Genomic DNA, 26238 nt, shown 5'->3' with positions numbered 1-26238 from the left:
ATGTCCTGAAGCAACAGTAACAATCAATTATGTAAAGGTAGTAGTGGGACAGAGTGCATAAATATTTCGATTTCCCAAATGCAATATAATTTATAATATTTTTAATGAGTTGATGTATTTTTGCATATTCTATCTTCTAATTGAGTCTATTTGATTTCATATGTCAAAAAATGGGCAAAAATGAGCTTTGTATTCCTAGCAGTGGCTCTACAGACCACTCAAGATCCACAGATGAGGTTTTGCAAACCTCATGACCTAGAACCTTCAAGTTGGCCAAGTTTTCTGTCCTTCACAGTACGTGCACACTAGTCTGCCAGCTGATGCCCTACATCCTTGCCTGCAGATGAAAATTTGGGTCTTTATTTCAAAATCATCATAAGGATTTTACAAACCAACAGGGTAACACATGCATAATTATGAACAGATGTTGCCCACATGCGTGCATTCCTTTGTATGTTAGAACATTTACTAAGCATTATTTAAAACTGGAATTAAAATGCTGTTTTCACCAGTGGCCTGTTTTAAAGCTACTGAAGATCTGCTTCGCTTGGCTTGATCTAGATTTTAGAGCACCAATACATCTTCCAACAAATCCCATACTGCACTGTATGTACTGTTCAGTGTGAAGCACCACAGATGTTACACAGAATTGTTGCCCACAGTGCTGCTACTTGCATTATGGTGATGGAAGATGCTGTGATGACTTTTGTCCAGCGGTGAGAGCTTTGGCACACTGTGTCAGCATTAGGACCTGGAAGGCAGCATTCACTGATGCATGCTCCCATTGAAACTAACTGCTTTTCCACAGAATGATCTAGTTGAAGTTGCAGTCATGAAAACCAGCACATGCTTTCTCCACAACCTGCTCCCTCCTCCAAAGATGGTCTGCTCAGTAGGCACCAGAGCTATGAGTGGCAGTGTTGCTTAGCACCCTGATAACAAGGGAAGATGTCCCTCTCCTTGTTTAAATGTTTTTCCTTTTCATGTTTGCAGGTTGTTACAGTTCTAAATTCTCTTTTCTGGCCTTCCAGGTCCCGTTGTAACACACGACATTACCAGCTATCACACAATGTTTCTTTTGGCAATTTTAGGAGGGATGGCTCTCATACTTCTAGTCTTGCTGTGTCTTCTTTTGTATTATTGCAGGTAAGATTCACCATCCTGATTACTTAGTTCATGTTAGAAATACAATCCTTTTTGTGCTTATGAAATTTAAAAACTTTTGTATTGAAACATTTTTACTTTTGGCAGGGAGGGAAGCAAGCAAAACTTGGAAAAGAAAGAAATAGTGAGATCAAATTTCCTGTGTTCTTGGTTACATACAATTCCTGCCTTTGGTAGGATGGTAGTTGAATGAATCACACACATCTGTACCTGTGTTGTCTGTGTAACTTCCTATCAAACATGGGCATAGGTTCAAGATCTCTGTCATTGTACCTGTTATGCATTTGCAAATGATCTTTATATTAGCCTTATATTAAAATGAACATTAAACTTTTATTAGCAAGTGTCTATTAATGAGTGATTTTATATTTGCCTTCTCCAGACATTTGCTCTAATTTGTAATTGGTACTTGAGATATTTCCCAATTGACATTAGTTATTCTTTAATTTTGTCTTTGCTGCTGAGATAAGCTTTTAATTGTTAGGTTATGTAATAAAAGTTCAATTCCCCTAATACTAATCACTGCTTAAAAATCTTCTGTTAAGACACTCTCAGTGCTTTTGTTTCTGTGTACAACAGTCATAAATGTGTAACTTCTTTTGTTACTGACTTTTATAGAAGAAAATGTTTAAGACCACGTCAACATCATAAGAAACTGCAACTTTCAACAGCACTGGATACTTCTAAGAAGGATCAAGCAACCTCAATGTCCCATATAAATTTAATATTTTCACGTCGTGAGTCAGAATTTCCTGGTGGGTTGTCTGTTGCTAGCAATGGACACACGGAAAACTCAGGGGCAAAGGAATTAATCAGTGCTGTCCACATGGAGATGGTATCACCTAGTGGAGAAGCAGATATGCATACACCTATGCTCAAACACTCCTTCAGTACTTCCCAGGAGTTTAGCTCCCGAGAGGAACTGCTCTCTGACAAGGAGAAAGACAAGAGCAGAATTTCCTTGGATGACCTGACTCCCAGTGGGTCTCTAAGAAAAGACTACCACAAATCAGCAGATAGTTTTCCTTTAAAGACAAGAAAATCTACAGAAACAGCTGAAGGCTATGAGTCCCCTATCAAAGATGAGTATAGGAGAAGTTACAATGCTATGCTGTCTCAGCCTTTGTTTGAAAAGCAGGAGAGAGAAATTCAAGTATCTATGAACCATATTGCTACTGGAAGTAAATACAATATTCAGGAACAAATATACCCCACACCTTCAGCCCCTGAAAAAGAGCTGCTGGACTGCAGACCTACTGATTGTATGATGTCTCGTTCAGTTGATCACCTTGAAAGACCCACATCCTTCCCTCGACCAGGTCAGTTAATCTGCTGCAATTCTGTTGACCAAGTCAATGACAGTGTTTACAGAAAGGTTTTGCCTGCACTGGTCATCCCAGGTCATTACATGAAATTGCCTGGAGAACACCCTTTTGTTAGCCAGCCTCTGGTTGTCCCAGCTGACCAGCAGATTGATATAGAAAGACTTCAGGCTGAGCTTCCTAACCCTCATGCAAGGCTTTTCCCACATCCCCCCCAACAGCTGCAACCCCAGCAGTTGGCATCCCAAGCAATATCTCAGCAACATTTGCAAGATGCAGGTGCAGCTGAGTGGAGTCAGCAAAATGCTTCCATGTCTGAATCTATTTCCATTCCTGCCTCACTTAATGATGCATCCCTGGCTCAAATGAATAGCGAAGTGCAGCTTCTTACAGAAAAGGCTCTGATGGAATTAGGAGGTGGAAAGCCATTGCCTCATCCTCGAGCGTGGTTTGTTTCTCTAGATGGACGTTCAAATGCTCATGTTAGACATTCATACATCGATCTCCAAAGAGCTGGTAGAAATGGGAGTAATGATGCCAGTTTGGACTCTGGTGTTGACATGAATGAACCAAAATCTGTCCGAAAGGGAAGAGGAGATCATCTGTCTGCACCACAGAGTCACCCACCAGTGCAGGAGCACCAGCAGAGAGAGCGGAAGGCTTCAGATAGCACAGCTTACACACAACTTGTGTACTTGGATGATATGGACCAAAGTGGCAGCGAGTGTGGAACAGCAGTTTGTAGCCCTGAGGACAATGCTCTCCGATGCCTCCTGGAAGGCACCAGTAAGAGAAGTGGTGTGCAGCTGCCCAGCCTGCAGGAGGAAACAAGAACTGTGGATACCAAACCAGAGCCATTAACTAGTCCTGAACACAGAACATCCGTTCAAGATGATGATGAGGACGAGGAGGATGAGGAAGATGACCAAGGTGAAGATAAGAAGAGTCCTTGGCAGAAACGAGAGGAAAGACCACTAATGACTTTCAATCTAAAGTGAGATATTGTGAAAATCCACCCTTCAGTGGAGTATAAAATTGCCAAATATCCTTTCTGTGGAAGTGCTTGATTTTTTTTTCTTTTGTTTTTCCTTTTTATTTTTTTTTTGTTGTGGAGAGAAAAGATAAAAACAAACTGTGGTGAGCAACATTTGAAAGAACTTCAATGCATTACTGTGTAAATGTTAGAAAAGAATTAAAATCATTCCTCTGATTTAACGGCTGTCTCCGGTGAGATAGCTGAACAAAGAGTGTGATTGTTATTCCATATACTTGATATTGGTCATCCAGGATGTCGAAAATACTGACAAATTGTTTTGGTTGGTTTATGACCTCAATCTCCTTGTGAATGGGAGCTGGTAAAGCTTTTTTTTTGTAGGCAAATTTTATGTTGATAATGCTACTGAAAGTATCTTAAAAACAGGAGTTTGACACATGGTGTCCAAAATTGTGCATTATCTCAATGAAAGGCTATGCATTGCTGCTTTTAGTAATATTTTGCTTATACTATGCTTTTCTTAATTTTACAAGTTGGTTGTAAACATTTTATGTCCTTTATTATAAACTACTCAGCAATTTATTTTAATGTACAACTGCAGGAAACTTGAGTAGCATCCCTTAGCATTGAAGCCTTTTTATGAAACCAAACTGAACTTTGTGTCGACTAAGATTCCTCCAATTCTGGTCCCATTTTCTCAAAGTGCCTTTTTTACAGTAACAATGAACAGTCCCTTCTTTTGCTAAGTCCTTTTAATTGACCCCATTTGAGATTTTATAAACTTCTGAACTTCTACCTTTTATTTTAAGCTGCATGCCAAGAGCCCCATTTTGTGCTGAGCATTTCTCATTTCAAAACAGTGTATTCTGTAGTTATCATGTATATTGTGGATTCTGTTTAGCCAGGATAGACTTAGAAGACATTTTAAAGGGCCCAGAGTAGCCAAGAAGATAGTTTCATTGACTGTATATATTGTTAGTTTCCTCTGGAATCATATGAGCTAATCATGCTCATATAAAATGGACTATAGACCGAGCAAGTGGACTGAATGTGTCTAGAAAAATTTGGGGGAAAAAAAAAATGTACTATCCAAAAGTGCCAGAATTACTCTTCTGTGCTTTCTCCATACAGAGCTGCTTGGTTATCCAAAAATTATAATTGAAAATAAACTGCAAAAAATATCTTTGTGGATTTTTTCCTCTGTTGGTGGTTATCACATTATTTTATGTTATTTAATAAGAAAAATACTTTGATTTTACTTTTCATGTGCATATTTATGCTTGTGTGACTTACACACTTTCTTTTGCAGCTCTCATGAACTTCAGTCCATACTGAAATTTAGACCCCTTTTCAGAAAAGCATCCTCCATATCTTGATAAATACTAATGATTTGCTTAAGTATCACTGAAGACTTTGGAAATGAAATCTTGCTATCACCAAAATTCCCTGTGGAGTCGCACTTTCCATGGGACCAGTTTTTTTTCTGTAATTCCCATAGGTACTCACATTTATTGCACTCTTCTGACTTTGTCATGGATTGGGTTCAAAGAAGGAAAAGAATGTGACTTCCACTTTTGTGGAATCCTTCATGTACATTCAGTTTGTCATGTTTCATTCAATTATTTTTATGCAGCATTAGCAGCAGTCATGCTTAATAAAGTTAATTATTAAGTAATCTCTAAAGTGACTAGAGAAAGTGCTATATAGTTCCTATTTAATTTTTAATAATAAGCCCCAACTCAGATTCATTGCATTATTTTCAGTGGATTCCAAGGTTTTCTTAGAGGCGTGTGTTGTAATTTTCATCTTACTGTATGTCTTACCTGGGAGTCTGATCTCAAGCCAGGAACTGAACCACAATTCCCAGTTCCCAGGCCAGTGCTCCTGTCCATCCACAAAGCCCTATCACCTCTGTTTTGCTTTCATTCATGATGGGAAGTGGTATGTATTGTAAAAGAAATCTAGAATATTTGTGGAGTGCATTGAATATTGACATCACCATATTAGCAGTAAGTTATGTTTTACTTATCATGTGTGTTCCAGGTCCTTTCCTGCTCTGTTTTTTTGCTACTGACCACCTGTGAACTGGTTTTGGGCTCTGGGTTACTTACTGTCAGTCTGTGCCAGGTCACTGAACAGAAAAATACTACTTTAAAGGAATAGTATATATCAGATGTCAGTAAGTGCTGGTAATACAGTGTCACTTATTAATCAGAATGCTGCGTAAACATTCTGGTTAAAATTTCTGCATACTAGAATTATTGTGCTATTTAATTTTCAACTTTCTGTTGTCTTAAATCTGTCATTTTTAATTACATACTTTTTTCACATTCCTTTGCAAAGTTTCCATCGTTACTATCTTGTAAAGTGAGATTGTTGCTATTAAATTGCAGTGATTTGTTTCTTTAATTGTGTTGGGTTTATGTTCAAAACACATAGTTTGATGGCTTGATGATTTGTGGTCCTAATACAGCAAATATATTTGAACAAACACAATGTGGGTATGTTGCAGATTTTCTTTAAAATAGCACTTTTTAATTGTTGTAATATCACCAGCCACCTCATAGTTTGATTTTGCAGAATATATAGTTTATGAAATGTATTTCTCAATATATCCAACACACCTGAGCCATAGTAATTGGAACAAAGTAACACAGATCAGATAACAGGCTGAGATTAGAGTGTGTTCACTGTATGCTTTGCTTAATCTTAAAGTCCAGTGATAAGTTCCATGCTTTAATTTTCAAAAACTTACCTTGAAAGATACCTTGGTAAAATACGAATGAGTTTTGTTGCTTGTATTTTGCAATTGCACAGTGAAGCAAGTAACAATAAAGCTTATAAAACAGAGAGAACAAAGCATAACTTGACTAGGTCTTGGCATCAGCAGCTCCAAGTGATCTTAGTCCATGTAGAAGATCATCTAGAAAAGCAACTGTTTTCTTATTTTATGATGGCAAGTGTTAGTGGGTAAAAAATGCAAGAGTTTGTAATGACAAAGCTTACAAAAATAATGAAAATATGTTGGTCTTAAAAAAAACCACTAGGAACAGGTCTTCAAAGTCCATTTGTATCACAGTCTGTGAAATGTTAGGACTGTTGGGAGTCAATGCACTCATTAAGAGTCCATTTACTTGGTGGTTGTTCCCCAGTTCCCACTTTGTTCCTGCTCAAATACTTGATTCTCAAAGCTTATTAAACTGTCTGTAAAGCACCTTGACTTATCACAGTAATGACCTTTTATTACTTGATTAAGTGCTTTGTCAGGGTACCAGCATACTAAACCCTCCGCAAATACAGGGACAAAAAATGCATCTTTCCCCAGAGCAGGATCTAATTTGCCCCATTTGTAATCTAAAATGTTGCACAAATTATACAAAATTGTGGTACTAATCTGAGATAAACAGATTACAACAGAAGCCCAGCATTTGGAAATTGCTCATGATGCTTTTCTCTGTTACAGGAAGGACTGAGTAGCTTTAACAGAGTGATTTAAGCAAATACGTTGAAATACCTTGGCAATATTTTCATTTTCTACCTTTCATTCTATTCATGAATGCTCTAGAGAACTAATTTTATTTCACTGTCCCAAACCAACGTGGTTGAAATTGGTAATTAAATGTCCCATGTAAGGTTTAGCCTATAGAACAGTACAAGTATAAATGAGCAAGTGTTGGGTTAGATATTTACTCTTTCTCTAGAAAGGTCCCTAGTGAACCAAAAAGGCATTTTTTTCTTAACCAGCAACAATTCATCTGGGAATTAAAATTTATTAAACCTCTTAAACTATCAATAGTCTGTAACGTGGGGCATAGCAGCATCCATCCAGTACATCCTTGGACTTGGTCAAATGAGAAAAGTGTCCATTTGCTCTTTTAAAATATATGGGTGATGGGTAAGGTTTTTCTGAATCAGTGCTGCCATTTGGGTCTTCAGCATTTGAAATTCGAGATGTTGTATCTGCCACCTGGTGGTGAACTGCTTCTCCATATGTGCTGTGTGTAAAACACAGTTTACAATTTCAATATAAGCCCAGTTTAAAACATCGATAACACCACAAGGCAGCTGGAACAAGATCATCAGTTGTTTCCCGGGCCTGCTGTCAGTCCAAGTGCAGAGATCCTTCTCAGCTGCGAGACCTTGCCCAGCCTTCTAGCTGGGGCAGGATTCAGCTTATGACATCTCCATTCAAATCAAAACGCATCATCACTGATCACTGATGGCTGTGTATCACTTCTGTCTCCTGAATAGCACCTTGATTTTAGGTTAAAATAAAGTAAAAACAGTTTAAACTACTAATTGTTTCCAAATTTGAGAAAAATAAGAGCAACTCAATTATTCTTTTCCTGTTCCTCTGCTTACGGACAGATGTAAGCTGTCAGGTTCAGTGCTAACCTTACACACATATATAGATACCTATGAACTGTAATACATAATATTATGATGTATCATATACTGTGATACATCTATATCTATATACACACTATATTTTCATCATGTCTGATATTTTCATTTCTATTCCAATTTCAGCTCAGTTGGAATTGGAGCTTCAGGTAGACAAGTCAAATATCATTTTCAGAACAGAGGAGCACTTTTTTATATTACTCATGTAATTCCAACTGGTAAATTGAGACCAGGTACTGTTTTCTATTTGTCAGTAATAACAGAAAGGGTATCTAGTTCTTTATTGCTGTAATCTGATTTCTACAGGTTATTACTTTGCAAAATGGGGTGCCTGGTCTATTATCACAACTGAAGTACTTCTTGTTTTATTGACGTGCTTTTCTTCTAGGAATTAACAGTGCCAGTTAGTGTGTTTTATCATTAAATAGCTATTCTGCCTTGAAAACTTATAGCACACAGGGAAGGAAAATGCGATGGCAACAGGGAGGTACAAATTAAATACTTGTTTACAGGTTATTTTTGTAATTCTGTAGAGAAGGACTTTGTGTTCACATGACTGGAAATACAGACTCCTCAGTAAAACAAATGGAGGAATGCTCCTCCCAGTTTTATAAAGGTAGGAAATGGTACTTGAAATACTGCTGTGAGATGAGAAATCCCACTTCCAAAGAAACAGCTGATCCTGCTGCAAGAGATGTTGGGAATCAGAGCTGGAAGAAATTATTTCAAGGGGCTCAAGGGATTACAAACATTGTTTTTTAAAGGGTTTTAATGGTTGTAGGGAGATTAAAAAGCCTCAGGACTGTCTTCTCCCCAACTCTTGCCATGTTTTCACAAGCCCACTCCCAGTAATGTTGGCTCCTTAGCTTCTCTCCCTAAGCAGAAACACACCACTGTCCTGCTCTTACACTGCAGCGGGACAGCTCTGAATGTAGCATATGCACCACAAGCTGCTCCAGGTAGGTTCTGTTCCCTACACATCTTTTCTGGGAGTTTTCCATCAATAAAGGAAGAGGCCAGAACCACATGGCAAACTCAGGAAAATCTGCATAAAAAAGAAAGTAACACAGCAGGAGATGTGCCCACACTTCCCTTACTTACATGCTTAGAGCTGGGCATTTCTCCCAGTGTTCCCTGTCCCTGGAGATGAGAGAGGCTATGGACCTTGGCTTCTCTCTCCCCTATCTTCAGGAAATGCTCCTTCTATAAATGCAACTCCCTGATCCCGCCTTCAGTTTTGTGCTATGCTGTGAGGCCAGTATCAATGGGACATACAATGTGATACTGCAATATTAGACTTTTCAGTAAAGCTACTTTTAGGCTTTGGTGAGGGTGAGCTTTCTCAAGGTATCTGCATCTTTATAACTATGCTATTTGCTCTAACTTGTATTTAACACCTCATAGTTCTGCATTAAATAATACAATAAAAATGAGAGAAGCAGAACGTGATAGCCAAGTTCCCCCATATGAGGAATGTTTTTGTCTTGACAGGTGGGTTGGTCTTTTATTCTTTGAAATCCTTGAAAGTATACCTACATAAATGTGTGCATGCGTGCATACATGTACATGCATACACATTCTCAGGTATGTATATAAATGCATTTAATAGAAGGTTTATAAAGCTTATAAAATTAAATACTAGTTTCAGCATTTCAGCATCAAGCAATGCCAAAATAAAGGTTGCTCACCTAGACTGACTGGAAGAACCGGCATAAAAGCCCATAAAGGCTTGTATTAATTAACTTAATTGTCCTTGTGGTCTGACATTGCAGGGTCAAAACCATGCTTGATGCTGAGTTTCTGCCATGCCTGTGCCTTCAGCTTCCACAAGATATATTCACACTTGTCTTCTAGCCTAGACCTGATGTCTAAGTTTTGTGATTAAAGGTTGTCTAATATCTGTATTTTAAGTAAATTACTCTGGAATTGTTGCACACTTGAGAAAGGCTTTTCTTTTGCACAAAGTTATAAAATTCTGAGGGGTAAAATCGTACTGTTAAATCTAAAAAAAATTTGCATGGAAATGGAAGAGTTATAATAGAGTCTGACTTCCCACTGTCATCATAGGGAAGACATTGTGTCTATGAGACACTTCTTAATTCAGTGTAATTCTCCATGCAGTAGGTGTGCATTCTGACTGAGCCATCCTGTTAGTCTGTTTTTAACCACCCAGAAGGCATGCAGAACCTTTATTAGCATTACCCCTTTACATCTGATTTGTAAGTTAATGAATATTTCTAGTTGGAGCAACCTATAGAACATTGGAAATTATTTTCTGTTGGCTATCATGGAAATGTGAGAAATACAGCATCTACCCAGAAGTCACATACTGTGACTGAGCAGGTTGTCACCACAGGGAGCATTCTGATTGTCAAAAAATACTATTCTCATCCAAGGTCTGCTTGTTGTTTATGCTAATGGAAATACGTAATGAATACTACAGGATTTGATGGACATACTATTTCTTTGGGGATAGCCAGACCTTTTGGTTTCCTTCTCTGGACCCGAAGTTTGAGAACTATCCTACTCAATATTAAGAAGGTTGAAGGTTTCCAGACTCTCATCTCCATTCCAGGATGTCTAACAGTGTTAAATACCCTATGGCAAACTGGGCATGTAGGAGCACCCTAATAGTTGTAGTCTGTTACAATTCAGAGTGGTAGTCAGGCTGTAGCCTCTTCACTCCAGCAGGAAAAAATTTATATCTGTCACAGGAAAGAGTTCCTTTTTGTTTGGAGGTAAAGAACTATGTGAAACAGACAAAAAGAAAACTCAAAAAACTTTGATTTTGGAAAAATACTGAAATGGTCAAGAGATGAAGAGTAATTTGTGTATCTATCACTCCCTTCATCCAGAGTGAGGGAAAGAAAGCATCTTTGCTGTATCTGCAGCTTCCCTGCAAAGAGAAGGAAACGGCAGGTACATTGATAGGGGGAACTGTAAAAGGCTGGTGAGAAAACTGATTGCAGAACTGACAGGAGTAAATTGGATTGATTTGGAGATTGGATGGGCAGAAGTAATTGCTGAGTGTTGGTCTGAGTTTTCGCAGCACCAGTGTCAACACCATCTCCGTCAAAGAATCTCTCACCACTAATTCTCACTCACATATATAGTTTGAAAAAGGTCTTAGTTAGAATAAAAATAGACATTAAAAATGCAAAAGATGTATATAGTTGTAATTACTCGTGTCAGTTCTGATTATTAAATATCTTTTAAGGTAAAGCATGATTTATTTTTATTTTTTTTTTATCTTTTGGGGCTAGAGACCCTAGGAACTGAGGAACTGCAGTGCTGGAGCCACATTGGACCTGTGTGTTATCTAAGACTTGTATCCTGCTTCCAACAGTTATCAAAAACAGATGCTTCAGAAAACTGGGGAAGAAATCTCCACTAGCGATAATAACAGGATGGAAGTCTTTCTATCCTTATCACTTATACCCTTAAGCATGAGGGTTTGTATTTATCATACATATTTTTTAATGCTACGATATGTTTTCTCTGTGCGTGTCAATGTCTAACCCTTTTCAATGCTGTATAACCCACAGCCCTTCCCAATCCAAGCACCAGCATGGAGAAGTGAATGATTCTGTGCAACGGTAAGATGTAAAATAGAAGAGCTGTGGTATGAGCTGCATTTTAAAATGGAATTACACACAAAAAAAAGTTGAATGAGAGTGTAGCAGAAAGAGTGGGATGTTTTGAGAGTGCTTGTCCCCCAGTTTGAATGCTGCAGCCAGTACAGGCCATCAGCAAGTGGGCTGTGGGAGACGGGCGAGGCTGCAGCTCACCAAGCGTGGTATGCAGCAGGAGGCTAAAAAGAGGTAAAGTGGGTGAGAGAAACCATAAAGATCAGAGATGTCATCTCACATGAATACAAGTGTGCAACATATGGGGGATCACAAGCTCATTTCATTCCCTAACCATTTCTACTTATCCTGTTGTTAACTGTAACAGTTAACAACAGAGAATTGTTTTGGTGCATTTGTTCTGTTTATTTTCTATCTGTATTTTCTTACCCTTACCTCATTTAAAATTGATGAACACACTATTTAAGCTTTCACCATAAAGAGCAGCCAATTAAAAAAACCATTGTGAGGTAGTACTAGTAGGCAGTTGTATGAAACAAAGTCTAAATATATTTGTTTGCTCCATAATTTTTTTTCATGTGAATTAGAAAATAGGGAAAACACTACACTATTAGCTAATTTTCAAATGAGATTGGTTTTGTTTCCAATTTTGTTTCCAATTTTGTTTCCAATTTTTCCAAGATTAAAAAATGGTCACACCAAGTTGTTTATTATTATTACTTGCAATCAAAATCCATTTTAATTTATAAATGTCACGAATATTTCAAAGTGATGTGCAAAGGTAGGAGCAATCCTAAGACTGCATGAAAATTTCAGGTACTTTTCTTCTGCAGTGTTTAATACACAAAACACATAGACAAATCAGACGATGCCAGTAGCCTGAATGCTGGATTATATATCACTAGCTCACAGGGATGTAATTAATACTTGTCACTAGGCAGGTAAACAAGTCTGGATTATGCCTGGCTGCTTGAGAGAAACAGTGTCTTGCCTGGCTGGCTTCATTCAGTCGCAGAAGAGCAGAGGGAAGGAAGGTACAACCCTGACCATATGCTGCCCAGTCTTACTTGATGGTTCATACAGCGGGTGAGATCTGAAAAATATGTTCAGCCCTGGGAGTTTAGGATTCCCAATCCCCAGAATTTCTTACCACCAAGCTTAGATGGCTCCTCCCTCAGTAGCTCAGGGTTCTTTTGAGCTCACGTTGTCACTGAGATGCCCAAAGTATTTGAGTGTTTGTAGGGCTTTGTTTTGAGTCCTGGAGTTTGCTCTGGGAGTCAACTAGGAAAAGTGAAACATAGCACCAGCAAAGTCCATTTGTGGATCTGGGCCTATACTCATATATTTACAGTCACCTCATGCATTTGAGGTGGCTCAAAGCCTCTCAATTACAGGCACAGGTTAATTTTGTTTAGTCATGACTGACCCACAATCGCATTTTGTTATGGAAAGCAGAGGAGAGACAGAACTTGGAAGGAGAAGTAGAATGGGGAAAGATCCAGAAAGCTGGGATTTATGGTAGTGTGATGGGTCTGCAAGACACTGGTCTGTTCCTTGGTGGCTGACAGTAGTGGGAGCAGGTAGGCAGAGCTACATCTGAAGTAATTTATGTGCCTTTTTCTCTTCCTTTCTTCCAGTTTGTTGCCATAAGCAACTGGATATTTTGTCTACATCTAGCAGCAAGAGTAGAGTCACTGTGAAAGCTCTAAGGAGACCTATGAAAATAACCAAGCAATGAATAATTCATGACATGCTGGAATTATTTTAATTGATTTCATGATATGCTGTTTAGTATTAAGTGAAGTGTATCTCCTCCAAAGGAAGTCTGTTTTCCTTTGTTATTAATTTTTTAGCTTTTGTGTAAAATGACTGGGCTTTCCTCTTTTCAATCTTTATAAAATAATAAAAAAAGGCTTTTATCTTCCCTGTGCATCTAGGAAGAGGTCTTTTAATCAGTTAAGAACAGTAAGTTCCCACCTTCACAAACGCTGGCTCTTTACCTGGTAAATTTAAAATGAAGCATTTCTGATCACTTTTGATGGTGTGCTTAGACTGGTGTGAGTCTGTGGGCTGTGTCTGCAGTATTCATATGCAGCATTTTGGGGAGTTCCTGGACATATCCATATGCAGCAACAGAGATCTTGGAAGTACAGATGCCCACAGAGAGACTGTTTGGGCACAGCAGAAGCCATTCTTGCTGCTCACTGTCCTAATGGTACATACTCCTTTAACTCTCTGTGGTTGAGCATGTGGGGTCCTGAAATTCAGAGGTACATCTTCTTATCTTGCTGCTCAATTTTCAGAAGACATCATTAATGTGATAGCCAACATCTATCAAGTAGTGTAACTTCTGAGCAGCTTCTGTAAAGTGAATTTAAATGCTCTGTGGATATGTCTGGTAATTTCAGAAATGCAAAGCTACATTAGAAATCCTTAATGCAGGACAGATGCATAACTCTCGCTTCTAGTCAACCTTTCTACTTGTGGTATAAGCAAAAGTCGCATATTCATGAAACACAAAGCACAGTTCAGTGTTGTCATTTGACCTTGTAACAGTCAAATCTGGATAGTAATCTCGGTTGTGCCTCTCAGGATATAAGCTACTATCCATAAGGATATTCTTCATGCATGCTGTGAAGTATAGAATAGCAGCCATTCTGCAGCTATACTCCCCCTTCCAGGCAGACTCCTTAGCAGGAGACAGCAACAGGTAGCTTGCTGGGAGAGATTCACACTGCCTCTTTTATTGTCACTATGAACTGCAATGAGAGTCAGGATTCAGGCTTCCTATACTCTATTTGTCTCAATGAAGTGAAGAAAAATGTGGTAAAGAACAGAAGATGGTTAAACCCACAGCTTCTCCAACACAGTGATTCAATATAGCTGTTTAGTCATTGACATACTGTTCTTCGCTTTCTCCTACACATTATTATGAGGGAAAAAAGTCATTAGTAATCACTGGATTAACTTCTCTCTGGGCCAAGGGACAATTGCTTTTTGTTACTGAAAACTATTGAGTATTGTGCCTTTGTTTTGAGATTTCCTTCCTCTCCTATGCATTATGACTGAATGAAGGTTTACTCCTAAAGATCATTTTAAACTGTAATAACATGGTAGGCACATTTCCCCCCTGAACTACAGTGACAGATTGACACTGGGAGGTCATACTTGGCCGAGTGTAAATTACAGACTCCACCTTATGCATTTGAATTACAAGTTCCTGTGGCAACTCACAAGTTGTAAAGGACCAAGTGCAGTGGGACACAGAGCAGCCCCAGTCTGGTGCACAGTACACAGAGGCTCAGAGTTTGACAGTAGGAGGGACATCTAGCTGTCTTCTGCTTGGCCAGTAAGATCTCTTACTTGACATGTCACCTGCAATACATGATAGAGCAAAATATAACACCACCTTAAATAAAAATGGGAGGAAGCAATAGCCTCCTCACATTAAATTACTTTCCAGGGGGCAGTGGAGATTAGGAGAAATCACAACTGATGCACACTATTTTTATGTTTTAATGTGATGTTCAGCAGCACTGCCAAAGCAAGCATTCAGAAATTCTGAATCTCATCCAGAAAGTTTGATATGACCCTGAAAATCAGGATAGTTCAAATAATTAACACAAGTGGCTCTTTATTTCTTTTCCTGGGTTCAAATCATTACCATTCAACTCCAGTTTTTCTAGCATGGAGCTTGTAGAAGTACAAAAGGCTTATGGAAAACAGAAAGTGCTGTGAGAGCTGGTGGCCAGTGGCCACCGTGCTGGGATCACCCTGACGGTCTCAGCAGCCTCCACCAGCAGCAACTTGTGTTTGTAGGGCTTTGTTTTGAGTCCTGGAGTTTGCTCTGGGAGTCAACTAGGAAAAGTGAAACATAGCACCAGCAAAGTCCATTTGTGGATCTGGGCCTATACTCATATATTTACAGTCACCTCATGCATTTGAGGTGGCTCAAAGCCTCTCAGAATTACAGGCACAGGTTAATTTTGTTTAGCCATGACTGACCCACAATCACATTCTGTTATGGAAAGCAGAGAAGAGACAGAACTTGGAACGAGAAGTAGAATGGGGAAAGATCCAGAAAGCTGGGATTTATGGTGTAGACACTGGTCTGTTGCTTGGTGGCTGACAGTAGTGAGAGCAGGTAGACAGAGCTACATCTGAAGTAATTTATGTGCCTTTTTCTCTTCCTTTCTTCCAGTTTGCTGCCATAAGCAACTGGATATTTTGTCTACATCTAGCAGCAAGAGTAGAGTCACTGTGAAGGCTCTAAGGAGACGTATGAAAATAACTTGGCTGTCCGAGTGTTTTTGGTGTGGGAAGGAAACACGGGGACCGGCAGAAGTCACGCCGATGCTGCCGAGGCCCGGCGGCTGCAGGCCCGGCCCAGGGGGCCCGCGGGACGGACACGCCGGGGCCGCTCCTCGAGGCTCCCGCGCTGCGGGGGCAGCGCCCTCGGGACGGGGAGCCGGGGCCCGTGGAAAGCCGGGGAGGCGGGTTGGATGTCGACCGACACGAGAAGGCCAGAGCGGGACCGGAGCGATGGACAGCACCACCCGGGTGTGCGGGCAGGGCAGGGCAGGGCAGGGCGCGGAGCTCCCCCTGCACGGCCCCGCCCCGGCCCCCGCGGGGCGGTGAGAGCGGCCGGGCAGCCCCGGCGGCCGCCTCCTCCTCTGGCAGCGGCAGCGCGGGGAAGGACCGCAGCTAGAGGGAGCTGCTCCGGACCGCGTCTGCCCGTGCGCCCCTGTTCTTTCACAGGCTCCCCCGCCCCTCCCCTCCCTCCTTCCCCCGTGATGGCGGAGGACAGCGAGTCCGCGGCCAGCCAGCAGAGCCTGGAGCTGGATGACCAGGACACCTGCGGCATAGACGGCGACAATGAGGAGGAGACCGAGCACGCCAAGGGGTAGGGGCGCACTGGGCGGGCGGGCACGGCTCGGGGAGACAGCGCCGTGTCCGCCGCCGCGGCAGCGGCCGGGCTGGCGGTGGCCGGGCCGGGCTCCCCCGGTGCCCGGAGCGGCCCCTCGGCGGGGCGGGGGCCGGGCGGTCCTGCCCGCCTGGGGCGGCCTGCGCGGCCCGGCCCGGCCCGGCTGCTCCGCGGCGCCTGCGCTGGGCCAACTGCGGCCGAGCGGCCCCTGCCCGGGCCGCCTCCCGCCGCAGCGAGCGGGTGTGGGACGGCCTCGCGCCCCTCTGGGGGTAAGGGGAGAGGCGGGGGGCCGAGCCCCGGCCCGTGGTGAGGGGGCGGCGGGACTGGCGCTTTCCCGCCGGACCCGGCCTTGAAATTGTGTCGTGAAAGGGAGGGTGAATCCTGCCTCGTTGTCGGCGCTTCAGGGCTTGGGGGCGTTTCTGGGTATTTTTGGCCGTCAAGGAAACCCCCCTCCCCCGCCTCCCCGTAGCGGGGGAGATGCCCCCGTGCCCCTCGCTCGTTCCGGGTGGTTCCAGCCGAGCGGCTCCGCGCACATCCACAGTCACATCCACCCCCCGCTCCCCTCCCGGCCGGAGACCTGTCCGGGCATCGCCTGTGTCAGCCCGCCCTGCAGACACTCCTCCTCGCCGTCACCCATTGTCCACAAGGAGATGGTACCTTCAGATCCAGACGCTGTGGAGAGCAGAGTGTGTGTTTTACCGCGGCATTAGCCGGGGCAAACGCTGTTGTCTGGTTGTAGTTCCATCTCTGCTAATCTTGCGTCTTAAATCTTCCCACGCTGTGGATCAGGCGGTGTCTCCAGTTGCCTGGGGAGCTGACAGGAGAGGCATCCGGCATAGATGCGGCCCCTGGCACCCGAAAGCTTTGGGCTGCCTGCAGTATAGTCTGTCCGGGCGCAAGGTGCCAAAGGTCTGGCTTGCTTTGCGGGCTTTCGGGGCTGGGAAGTGGAAGGAACGTGTTTTAAGAGTCGACTTCATTTAAATTTACTTCTTTTGCTTTTTTGAGAGGTTAAGAAAACGTGATTGCAGAGAAAGTGCTTTGTTGTCGCAACTAGGAGTGGCTGGAGTAACCCAAAATAGAACTAGGTTAATCTATACGCTGCTACACAAATATCTTCCTCGTGAATTTCTGATTGATCTGGTTGAGAGCCTTCCTGTAGGTGCTTGATGTTTGAGGATGTACTCTGTTTGTTGTCTTCTGTCCCTAGGATTTGCTTGGCAAACATGCAGCACTGCATCTTAAATGTGGCAAGGGAAATCTGAGAGACTTAGGGGAACGGACTTGTCAAAAAGGCAGAAAAGTGGAAAACTTTGATGCTTGCAGTTCTGTCATTGAATTAATGGCATGCACACTGAAATAGTTGTGTCAGAAATAATTACAGTAGTATGAATCTGGGATATTAAAAAGGGATAAAATAGTGTTTAATTATGTTAGAGCTTTTGTTACACTTTTTTGAGTAAATATATCACCATTGATGATTCATGAATATGTAGAAGTTAAGAGCAGAGAGTTGTTATTTACTGCTCTTCATAGGAGCCAACCTGATGTCCTTGATGATATTGTTTGATAGCCATATGATGCCTGTCTGGAATTCATTCGGACCATATTCCTACTTCAGTTTTTGTCCTGTTTGTTTGTGTGCATGCCCGGGCTGTAGCTGCCCTCTGCAGTGCTGCTGTGTGCTCGGGCTGCTGTGACAGTGAGCGCAGTGTGTGAGAAGCAGCCAGGGAACAAAGAATTGCACTTCAGTGTGTTCCCGATTGCAGCTTGTGCTCTGCTCCAACTTGGGTTTCCCTGAGCTCTGAGGGATGGCAGCTGTGGGCTGTGTGCCCTTCTCCCTGAAACTTGTTTGTGTTGTATATCCTAAATGTACTTTAGTGAATATTTCAGAAAAACCTGTGTTATTCATCTTTAAATAAGAAGGTGAATACTTACAAGTAATATGAAGTTTAGTTAAATTAATGGTAGATCATTCCAGTAGGAAAAGCCTCTTAAGTATTAGTATCTGCTGCATGAAGTTAATATTGACTTTTGAATTACTTTATTTTCCTGTAATCACTGAAAATCTTGTTTGCTACTCTTTGTCTAGAGGCTGAAATATTCAAACAAATTTCAGCAAATGAAAGTAAAAATCTTACAGTACAGCAAACCCAAAGATCTCCTCTTGATATGGGAGAATAACCAATGGTAATAGGAGCCTAATTATTCCCTGTTTTCACCCTATTATCATATAGTAATTTTTGAGGTCACTTTAAAGTTTGCTTTGAGCTTTTAGATTAAGTTTTCTATACCTCAGCATTTTATGAACAGTCCTACTACTTGAGACTACCTATGACTGTGTCAACTGACTTGCTAAATTCTGAGTGGTCTCCATTGCTGCTGATCAGTATTTAATCTCATGCTATTTTAACCCTCATTTTTTAGAAAAAGGTAGAATATGTGTTGTGTGTCAGTCTCTAGTAGGATTGCATTATAAATTAAGTCACTTTCAGGATGTTTCTTGACATCTGAAAGTAGATCCTTAGAATACTTACCACAGGAAAACATAGTTTGTGTATATGTATATATATATATATATATCAGGATGTTTCTTGACATCTGAAAGTAGATCCTTAGAATACTTACCACAGGAAAACATAGTTTGTGTATATGTATATATATATATATATATGACTTTCTTTTTTAAAAGTTTGCAGGTTTCTTATGTGCTTGAACACTGAATGAGTGCAGCAGAAAATACCACTTTATAGCTCTCAACTGTGCAAATGTCTTTGTCCTCTGATTCTGCTCCTGTTTTTTAGATGCAGGATTATGTATGTTGTGTGACTCATTGCTGTTTTCCTATTCTGTGTCTGCAGCTTGCTCCTGCTAGATGCATTATGCTGTATTTGTTCTGTTTTATAATAAAGTGTTGTTTACAAAATATCTTTGTTAGTGTGTATGTAGAAAAAATGTATTTGTTGCACCTGAATCCACCCTGCTGAGCTCAGTCTTGTAAGGTCTTTCAGTTCATTCTAAATAGCTCCTTATGCTCAATGCCAGAAAGGCCTTGGGCACAGAACATTTAGTAAACAGATGAGGAAAAGGTATGACCTTTAAAAAACTCCCCCAACCCTCACAAATTATTTAGTTTGAATGTTTTAGCAGTATACCCCTATGATTATTGTTAAAAAGATGCCAACTTTATAACCAGGGTTACTTTTAGATTTAAAAAAGGAACAAATATTTTTAAGGTACTGGAAGCAGTGCTTAGTTTTAGCAGGCAAGATTTACATCTTGGAGTAGAGCCTTACAGACTTGGAGCAGGAGGCAAAGGAAACACCCAGATCTTTAAGGAATATCTCTTGGGTTAGGTTTTAAGGTATTGGTACTGGATTCTCATGCTCAAAACCCTTGCCTTTTTAAGTATTGAAATATATGCAAATGAAATCTTCATCCACAGAGATTAGTAGTAATAGCAGTTTATTAGTAAGTGGAATTTGAAGGACATAAGCCCTTCTGGTCAGGACCTTTCTATTCTCTTGAAGTGGTAGTAGTCTTACATAGCAAGGGGAAAGTCCTTTGCACCTAAACCTCCATTTTCTTTATGAACCAAGGACAGCTCTAGTATAAATAATACTGCTTTGAAATTTTTTGGAGTCTTGCCCGTATACATGAGATCTGATTTTTATGATCAAAAAGATCTATGTAACATCTTCAGAAATGTAACTTTGCAACCTCACTTACAGAGAAGTACTGTGAAGGCAAGAACCTCTGCAGTTTAAAAATAAACATCGAAGTACATGTTTGGTTTTGAATCTGAGAAATTGCTAACTTACATTCCAAGTAACTTAAAACAGATGTTGATATTACAAAAAGCTGTTTCTGCTAAAGCAAAATTTAGTGGTCAAAAAGGCAGTTAAAATAACATTGACAGTTATTCAGTGGAATAGATAATCTCAAATGAAAACCAAGGGAGCCAAATAAGTCTTACTGCCTAAGCAGAGTAATTGTCACACCCCTCCTGATTCTTCCATCTCACCTTTTCATTGGTTTGCTCTGAGCTTCATGAAGTATCTCTGCCTTTGCCACACTTCTCCTCAAATGCAGCAAGTATCCCCATTTTTCTGTTTTAAAAAACCAAAACCGAAACACCACCACATGCAGGGAGAAGCAAAAGTCTTTTCTTTTTCACGTCTATGCAAAACACCAGATGTGTGTACATAAGTGGAAAGGTGTGTGGGTGTGATCATGGGCTTGCATTTGTAACTTGCAGACAAAATCATAAAACTGTAGGCCTCAGTGACGGTCTCGGAGTCCTATCCACAGCCTGTTTCTGGAGCAAGTTAAAGTCTTTTGGGGGCAGAATGAGGTCTTCTGACCCTTCTTTTGCCTCAGCTCAATTTTGATTTGCATATCACTTTTGTGCTGGTGTCACTTTTTTCTTGTCCATCAGACTGACAAAATTGTCATTGTGGGTGCAGTTAAAAATATCTCAGATCACCTTTGTGCTTAGGTACACCAGGACCTCAGTGTGTAGCCTCACCCTCCAGTCAGTAAAGTTTTCCTGGTATATGCTTGTCTCTGACACAGTCAAAAATCTTCCCCAACTCTAATGTTGAATGATTTTCTCTGTATAACAACCTGTGGTGTATGTGATGTGCTGGTCCTGAGCTCCAAGTTGTGTCACTTTAACAGTTGCAGGTTAGTTTGGAAAAAGAGATTTCATGCTTAAAAGTCAGTTTTCTAGAAATGGGAAACTTTTTTCTCCCCAAACTTCCAAGAGTGAGATACACTTCAAAGTGTCATCATACAGGTTTATCTGACCAGACAAAGGAGAACTCAGATCTTAGTCAGCATAGAAGAATGTTTAAGTCAGAGAAGAGCTTTTAATAGGAAGTTTTGATTTGAATCTTGTTACCTTTGCATATCCTTTGTGCTGTCGTGTCCAGCGTAATTCGTATAGGCTGAACAATGGAAGTTCCTTCCTTCCCAGTCATTCTCACTCCCAGTTTTAGAGCCTCTCAGATCTATTCAAAGCAGATCATGAGAAGGACAAAAAATTCTGAGGTGTTTTGTTTTGCTTCTGCCCTAATTTGCTTGGTATCTATGCAACTTGTGCTGGACAAACCTCTTTACTGCTTAGAAGTTTCTGCATGCTGCCTGCCACCAAATCTCTGGGTTACAGGTGTGCCTAAGTAGTAGGATGAGTAGAACTCTGTTTAAGTCCTCTTTTTACATTTTGTATACTGTAACAGTAAAACAGGACTGACCCAAGCAGGAGACTGCGTAAGTAACTACTCTGAACAGTCCCTGGATAACCTGTCAGACAAAGATACCAGTATTTATTTTGCAAGAAACAGTGTGAAAGCATGAAACCTGAAGGTCATAAACCAAAGACTGGGATTTTAGAAGATCTGAAGAAACAAAAAAAAGAGTAGTTTTGAATGCCATATATATTTTACATCAATTTAGTACTGTCTTCCCTTTTCCCCAGCTAAAGAATGTGCATTTCTATATGAAAAAGACCTTGAATTGATCAAAGAACAAACTAAAATTATCCTGGTAAAAGTACAGTTTGACTGGGGATAATATTAGTAAAGCTTGGCAAAACTCATTTTTCTTCATAGCTGCCAACCTTTTTTTTCTAGTACAATTGTTCATTATTTCACCAAACTAAATAAAACATTGACCCTCAGGTAATCCTAGTGAGCAGAATTCCCCTGTGATGTAAGTGGCCCAGCTCCTTCTGAAAGACAAGAGAAGTGAGCTGCACTGGTGCAACTCAGGGAGCAGTGCCTGCTGAGAGCCTCTGCTCAACGGTGTTTGCTGAAACTCCTGGTGTTCAACACAAAAGCTCTCGGGAGTCAGCTCAAGGACACAGTAGCATCATTTGTTTCCTATATGTGAGATTTTAGAGGGAAGGATGAAAGTTTGTGGATAGTTCCAGAAAGTAGAAAAATACATCATTAAATGAATCTTAGTGAGGGTAAAATCACTTTCCCTCATATTTTTATCTCAGTTTTACCACATAGAGGTGGTGAAGTCTTAGGTCTTATACTTGTGTGGGTTTTTAACTGTTTTGTATTTATAAGCTCTTGCTAGGCTTCTGGGTCTGTTCTTGTTTAAATTCTGAAGAAAATGTCAGCTTGGTATACAGGCATTTAGATAGATTTAAATTTTATTGTTTTAAACTGAAAGCCAGCAGCGTGCCCAGGTGGCCAAGAAAATCAGTGGCATCCTGGCTTGTATCAGACATAGTGTGGCCAGTAGGACTAGGACAGTGGTCGTCCCTCTGTACTGGGTTCAGTTTTGAGCCCTTCACTGGGCTCAAAACTGGTTCTGGAACATGTGTAGAGAAGGACAGTGAAGCTGGTGAAGGGTCTGGAGCACAAGTCCTGTGAGGATCAGCCGAGGGAGCAGGAGTTGTTCAGCCTGGAGAAGAGGAGGTTTGGGGCACCTTATCACTCCCTACAGCTACCTGAAAGGAAATTGTAGACAGGTGGGGGTCAGTCTCTTCTCTCAGGTAACAAATGACAAGAGAAAATGGCCAAAGTTGCACCGGGGGAGGTTTAGATTGGATAGTAGGAAAAACTTTTTCACTGAAGCGATTGTTGAGCACTGGAACAGGCTCCTCAGGGAGTCACCATCCCTGGGAGTATTTAAAAGATACATAGATGTGGCACTGAGGAACATGGTTGAGTGGTGGGTAATGGTGGGTTAATGTTGGACTTAATGATCTTAAAGGACTTTTCCAACCTAAGCAATTCTGTGTTCCTCTGAAATTGTTAACAAATCATGTAGGTGATAAGGCAGTATCTTCATTCTGCAACAAAAGATTTTCTCCCTGTGTCACTTATGCAAGTTCATCTTTTTTTTTTTCTGAAGCCTTCCAGTAAATACTACAAACTCTTCTATCCTGTGTGTTTCGTCTGCTGTACTGTTTTCCACTGAGTAACTCCTTGGTCCTGTCCCAGAGGCTGCTGTATTTACAACTCTCTCTTTCCAAAGTTACATCCCAGTGTAACTTTGAATGTTAAGGACTCCTTGGGATTGATCTTTCGCTACAGTCTGTTCTATAGTACAGTAATGATCACTCAAAAACGAGTCTTTGTGTAGTTGTATTGTTTGATTAATTGTAGGCTTTTGGCCTCTCTACTGGAGGGAGGGTGTTTTCTTGCCAGTTTCAGCTCTGACAAAGTAGAGATGCTACAACTGGGCATCATAATCTTGAAAGTGAGCATGTTCCATGGCCCTTGCAAATGTGTGGATCTTAATGTCTTTAGTTATTCTTTTATTTCTGTTTGTTTGTCAGCATGATATCTGGGGGGTTTCCCTCTCCAGGATTAAAATGAACAGTTATTTTTTTCTTTTTCAGTGAAAAACACCCAACCCCCTCAAACTCCAATATCTCTCTTGAGTTCCATTATGTACATGTGGTTTTGCTGAGAGATTAAGCTCTTGAAGGGGATTTGGTGTTAACTGACTCATTGCCTCCTTATTTTCGTTCTGTCTGATAGTTGCCAACACATCCCACACTTTGCAAATCTAATCTTGATTCTATATCTTGATTATTTGTCAAATTAGAATCTTAAAGAAAAAAGAACTTGTATTATTAATAGGCAAAGTATGTCAGAATCTACAAGTGCAATGTTTACTTTGTTGTTGGGTTTTTTTAATTAAAGTTTACTGCACTGTCTTTATTGTTTGAAATCACAAATGTTTGGTTAGTTTTGTGTTGTTTCTTACTGAGATTTCAGTAAGACTTTCATCGCTACTTATGTTAGGAACAAAATTTCCTGAAAACAGAATGTTTTCATCTCATCCGGATTCATGTCAAATTTAGATGTGCCTGATGGTTGAGTATGAAAGGGGAAAAGTATTGGGCCGCTAATAGTTACTGAATTTCCAAAGAAGTTACTTTCCTCAGTTCCCACACTTTCCTGTGTTCCTCCAAACTCTGTTGACTTCAGTCATTTCATGTTTGTGTTGGGTAATAGCCTGGAGAAGAGCACTGGCAGGTATATAGTGTCACAGTTTGACATTAGTATGTCAGAATGCCTGGTTGTGCTGGTGTCTGAGTATAAAACAAACTAGACAGCACTTGCAGGAAGCTTTTCATCACTGCTTTCAGTTCCCCCCTTCCTTCCTTTCTCCTACCTTTTCTTCACATTGGAACTGCTGTTAGATTTTTCATATTAAAATGCTGGGTTTTCCATATTTAACTATTTTAAAATTTAGGCTCAGTGGTACTGATTTTTCTCACTGCGCATTCTCTGAATCTCTGGCAGAAGTCCTGGAGGGGATTTGGGAGCGAAGAAGAAGAAAAAGAAGCAGAAGAGAAAAAAGGAGAAACCAAATTCTGGAGGCACCAAATCAGATTCTGCATCTGACTCCCAGGAGATTAAAATTCAACAGCCTTCAAAAGTGAGAGCCTGGTTCTGTTTTAATTTGTGCTTGCTTCCTAATTTAATTTCAATTCGCGCATTGCTTGTTCTAAAAGCAAGGTGATAGTTCTGCCTTAACACATCAGATTTGAGCAAATGGTTCCTGTCCTGAGCAGAAACAGAAGCTGGACAAGACCTGGTGTTTGCAGACTGTGTGAAGTGAGCTGGAGAGCTGTCGTCACCACCATGGTGGTGAGCTGTGAGAAAGGCAGAGGAGGAGATGTTTTGTCTTTCTTTTCCAGCAGTTAGAACTCAGGCTAGTGACAGCCTCGTTGCATGCAGTCTTAATCTGCAGTAGTAGTGCTTTTAAATTTCGTGTTTGATGAATAGCCTTTACTTTAGCCACCATGGCTATACTTCAGACCTGGCTTAGTGAAATTTCGGTAACTTGTACGGCACAGTGCTGTCTCAGCAGCAGCAGTAGCAGGAGGAAGGTGGACCTGCTGTGCCAGCCAGAGTCTTATTTGGGCAAGTAAGCAGCATGTCAGTATATATAAAATGTGGTAATCTCAAACATGCAGATACAGGCTGAAGAAACGTTTTGCCATCTGAAAGGCCTCTGCTATAAATAAGAATGCAAAATTATCTGAGAGGATGCACAGTCCTTGTGGACTTTGTGGTAAAATAGCATTGTCTATGTGCTTTTGTCTACCGTGTTCTGAATGAGCAGTGAATGACATGATTTGGTGTCTTTTTAGCATACAGCTTTTATCTCAAGAGAAATCTGAGTTTGAGAACTGAAGTTTGTAAGACTAAAAAAGTTTATGGACCACTGAGCATGTTGAAATAGTTCTATTTGCTTTGTCAAGTTAATGTGTAGAGTGTTACACCATCGTACCAGTAGCAATCTTCATCCTGTAAGATTTGTCGGTTACATTGTGGGGCTACCAGCTAATTTTAGGGGGAAAAAGTTGTGTGGCTCATTAACATACTGGAAGATTCTTGTGTTGTCTCTAGATCTTCTCTGTGTCCCCCTGATTACTTTGAATAGACACATTTGGCACAGGGGACACTTTAAATATATATAGATCTTAAATACTTTCTGATTTCACTGCATGTTTTGGACAACTATCCTGCTTTAGATTTTTTTGAAAGAATCGTAGACTGCTGATCTGGCTCAGTGTAGAAAAGTATATTTTTTTTCTCTGCTACTCAAGTAATATTTAGATTTTGTATTCCTTCTGCTATGTGAGATATAGGGGAAAGAAGGCTTGTAGCATTTGCTTGCTCTTGGTTGAAAAGAGCTTTAGAAAATATTTCAGAGAAAAGTGACATTGTACACCTACCTCTAAGAGAATATATACAGGATCATCATGTAATACTCAGTGGGGCTCCTGAACTCGTTGAAAATGATTTTGAAAAAAGATTTTGAGGTCATGTGAGTTTGTAAACAGGTGTATCAGTTTGGACATTAGGA

The 26238-nt window shown here is 40.8% G+C and overlaps 2 protein-coding genes across 4 annotated transcripts in view; both read left to right on the top strand.

The window, feature by feature from the left end:
- The window catches only part of FAM171A1 (family with sequence similarity 171 member A1), an 88365-nt gene extending 82476 nt beyond the window's left edge, over window positions 1-5889 (top strand). For all 3 annotated transcript variants that reach the window (XM_017817278.1, XM_017817277.1, XM_017817276.1), the window contains 2 exons: window positions 1032-1146; window positions 1783-5889. In XM_017817278.1, the coding sequence (XP_017672767.1) occupies window positions 1032-1146; window positions 1783-3484 (1817 nt within the window). In that variant the 3' untranslated portion in view covers window positions 3485-5889. The remainder of the gene's footprint in view (window positions 1-1031; window positions 1147-1782) is intronic.
- Window positions 5890-16153: 10264 nt separating this feature from the next.
- NMT2 (N-myristoyltransferase 2) overlaps window positions 16154-26238 on the top strand; it is a 33333-nt gene continuing 23248 nt past the window's right edge. The window contains exons 1-2 of the mRNA XM_017817110.1: window positions 16154-16374; window positions 24666-24801. Coding sequence (XP_017672599.1) covers window positions 16265-16374; window positions 24666-24801 — 246 coding nt within the window. The 5' untranslated portion in view covers window positions 16154-16264. The remainder of the gene's footprint in view (window positions 16375-24665; window positions 24802-26238) is intronic.

The sequence above is a fragment of the Lepidothrix coronata genome, unplaced genomic scaffold, assembly GCF_001604755.1.
Source record: "Lepidothrix coronata isolate B3197 unplaced genomic scaffold, Lepidothrix_coronata-1.0 Scaffold59, whole genome shotgun sequence".
NCBI lineage: Eukaryota > Metazoa > Chordata > Aves > Passeriformes > Pipridae > Lepidothrix > Lepidothrix coronata.
The sequence above is the reverse complement of the archived record's forward strand: the minus strand, read 5'-3'. Positions and strand labels throughout refer to the sequence as shown.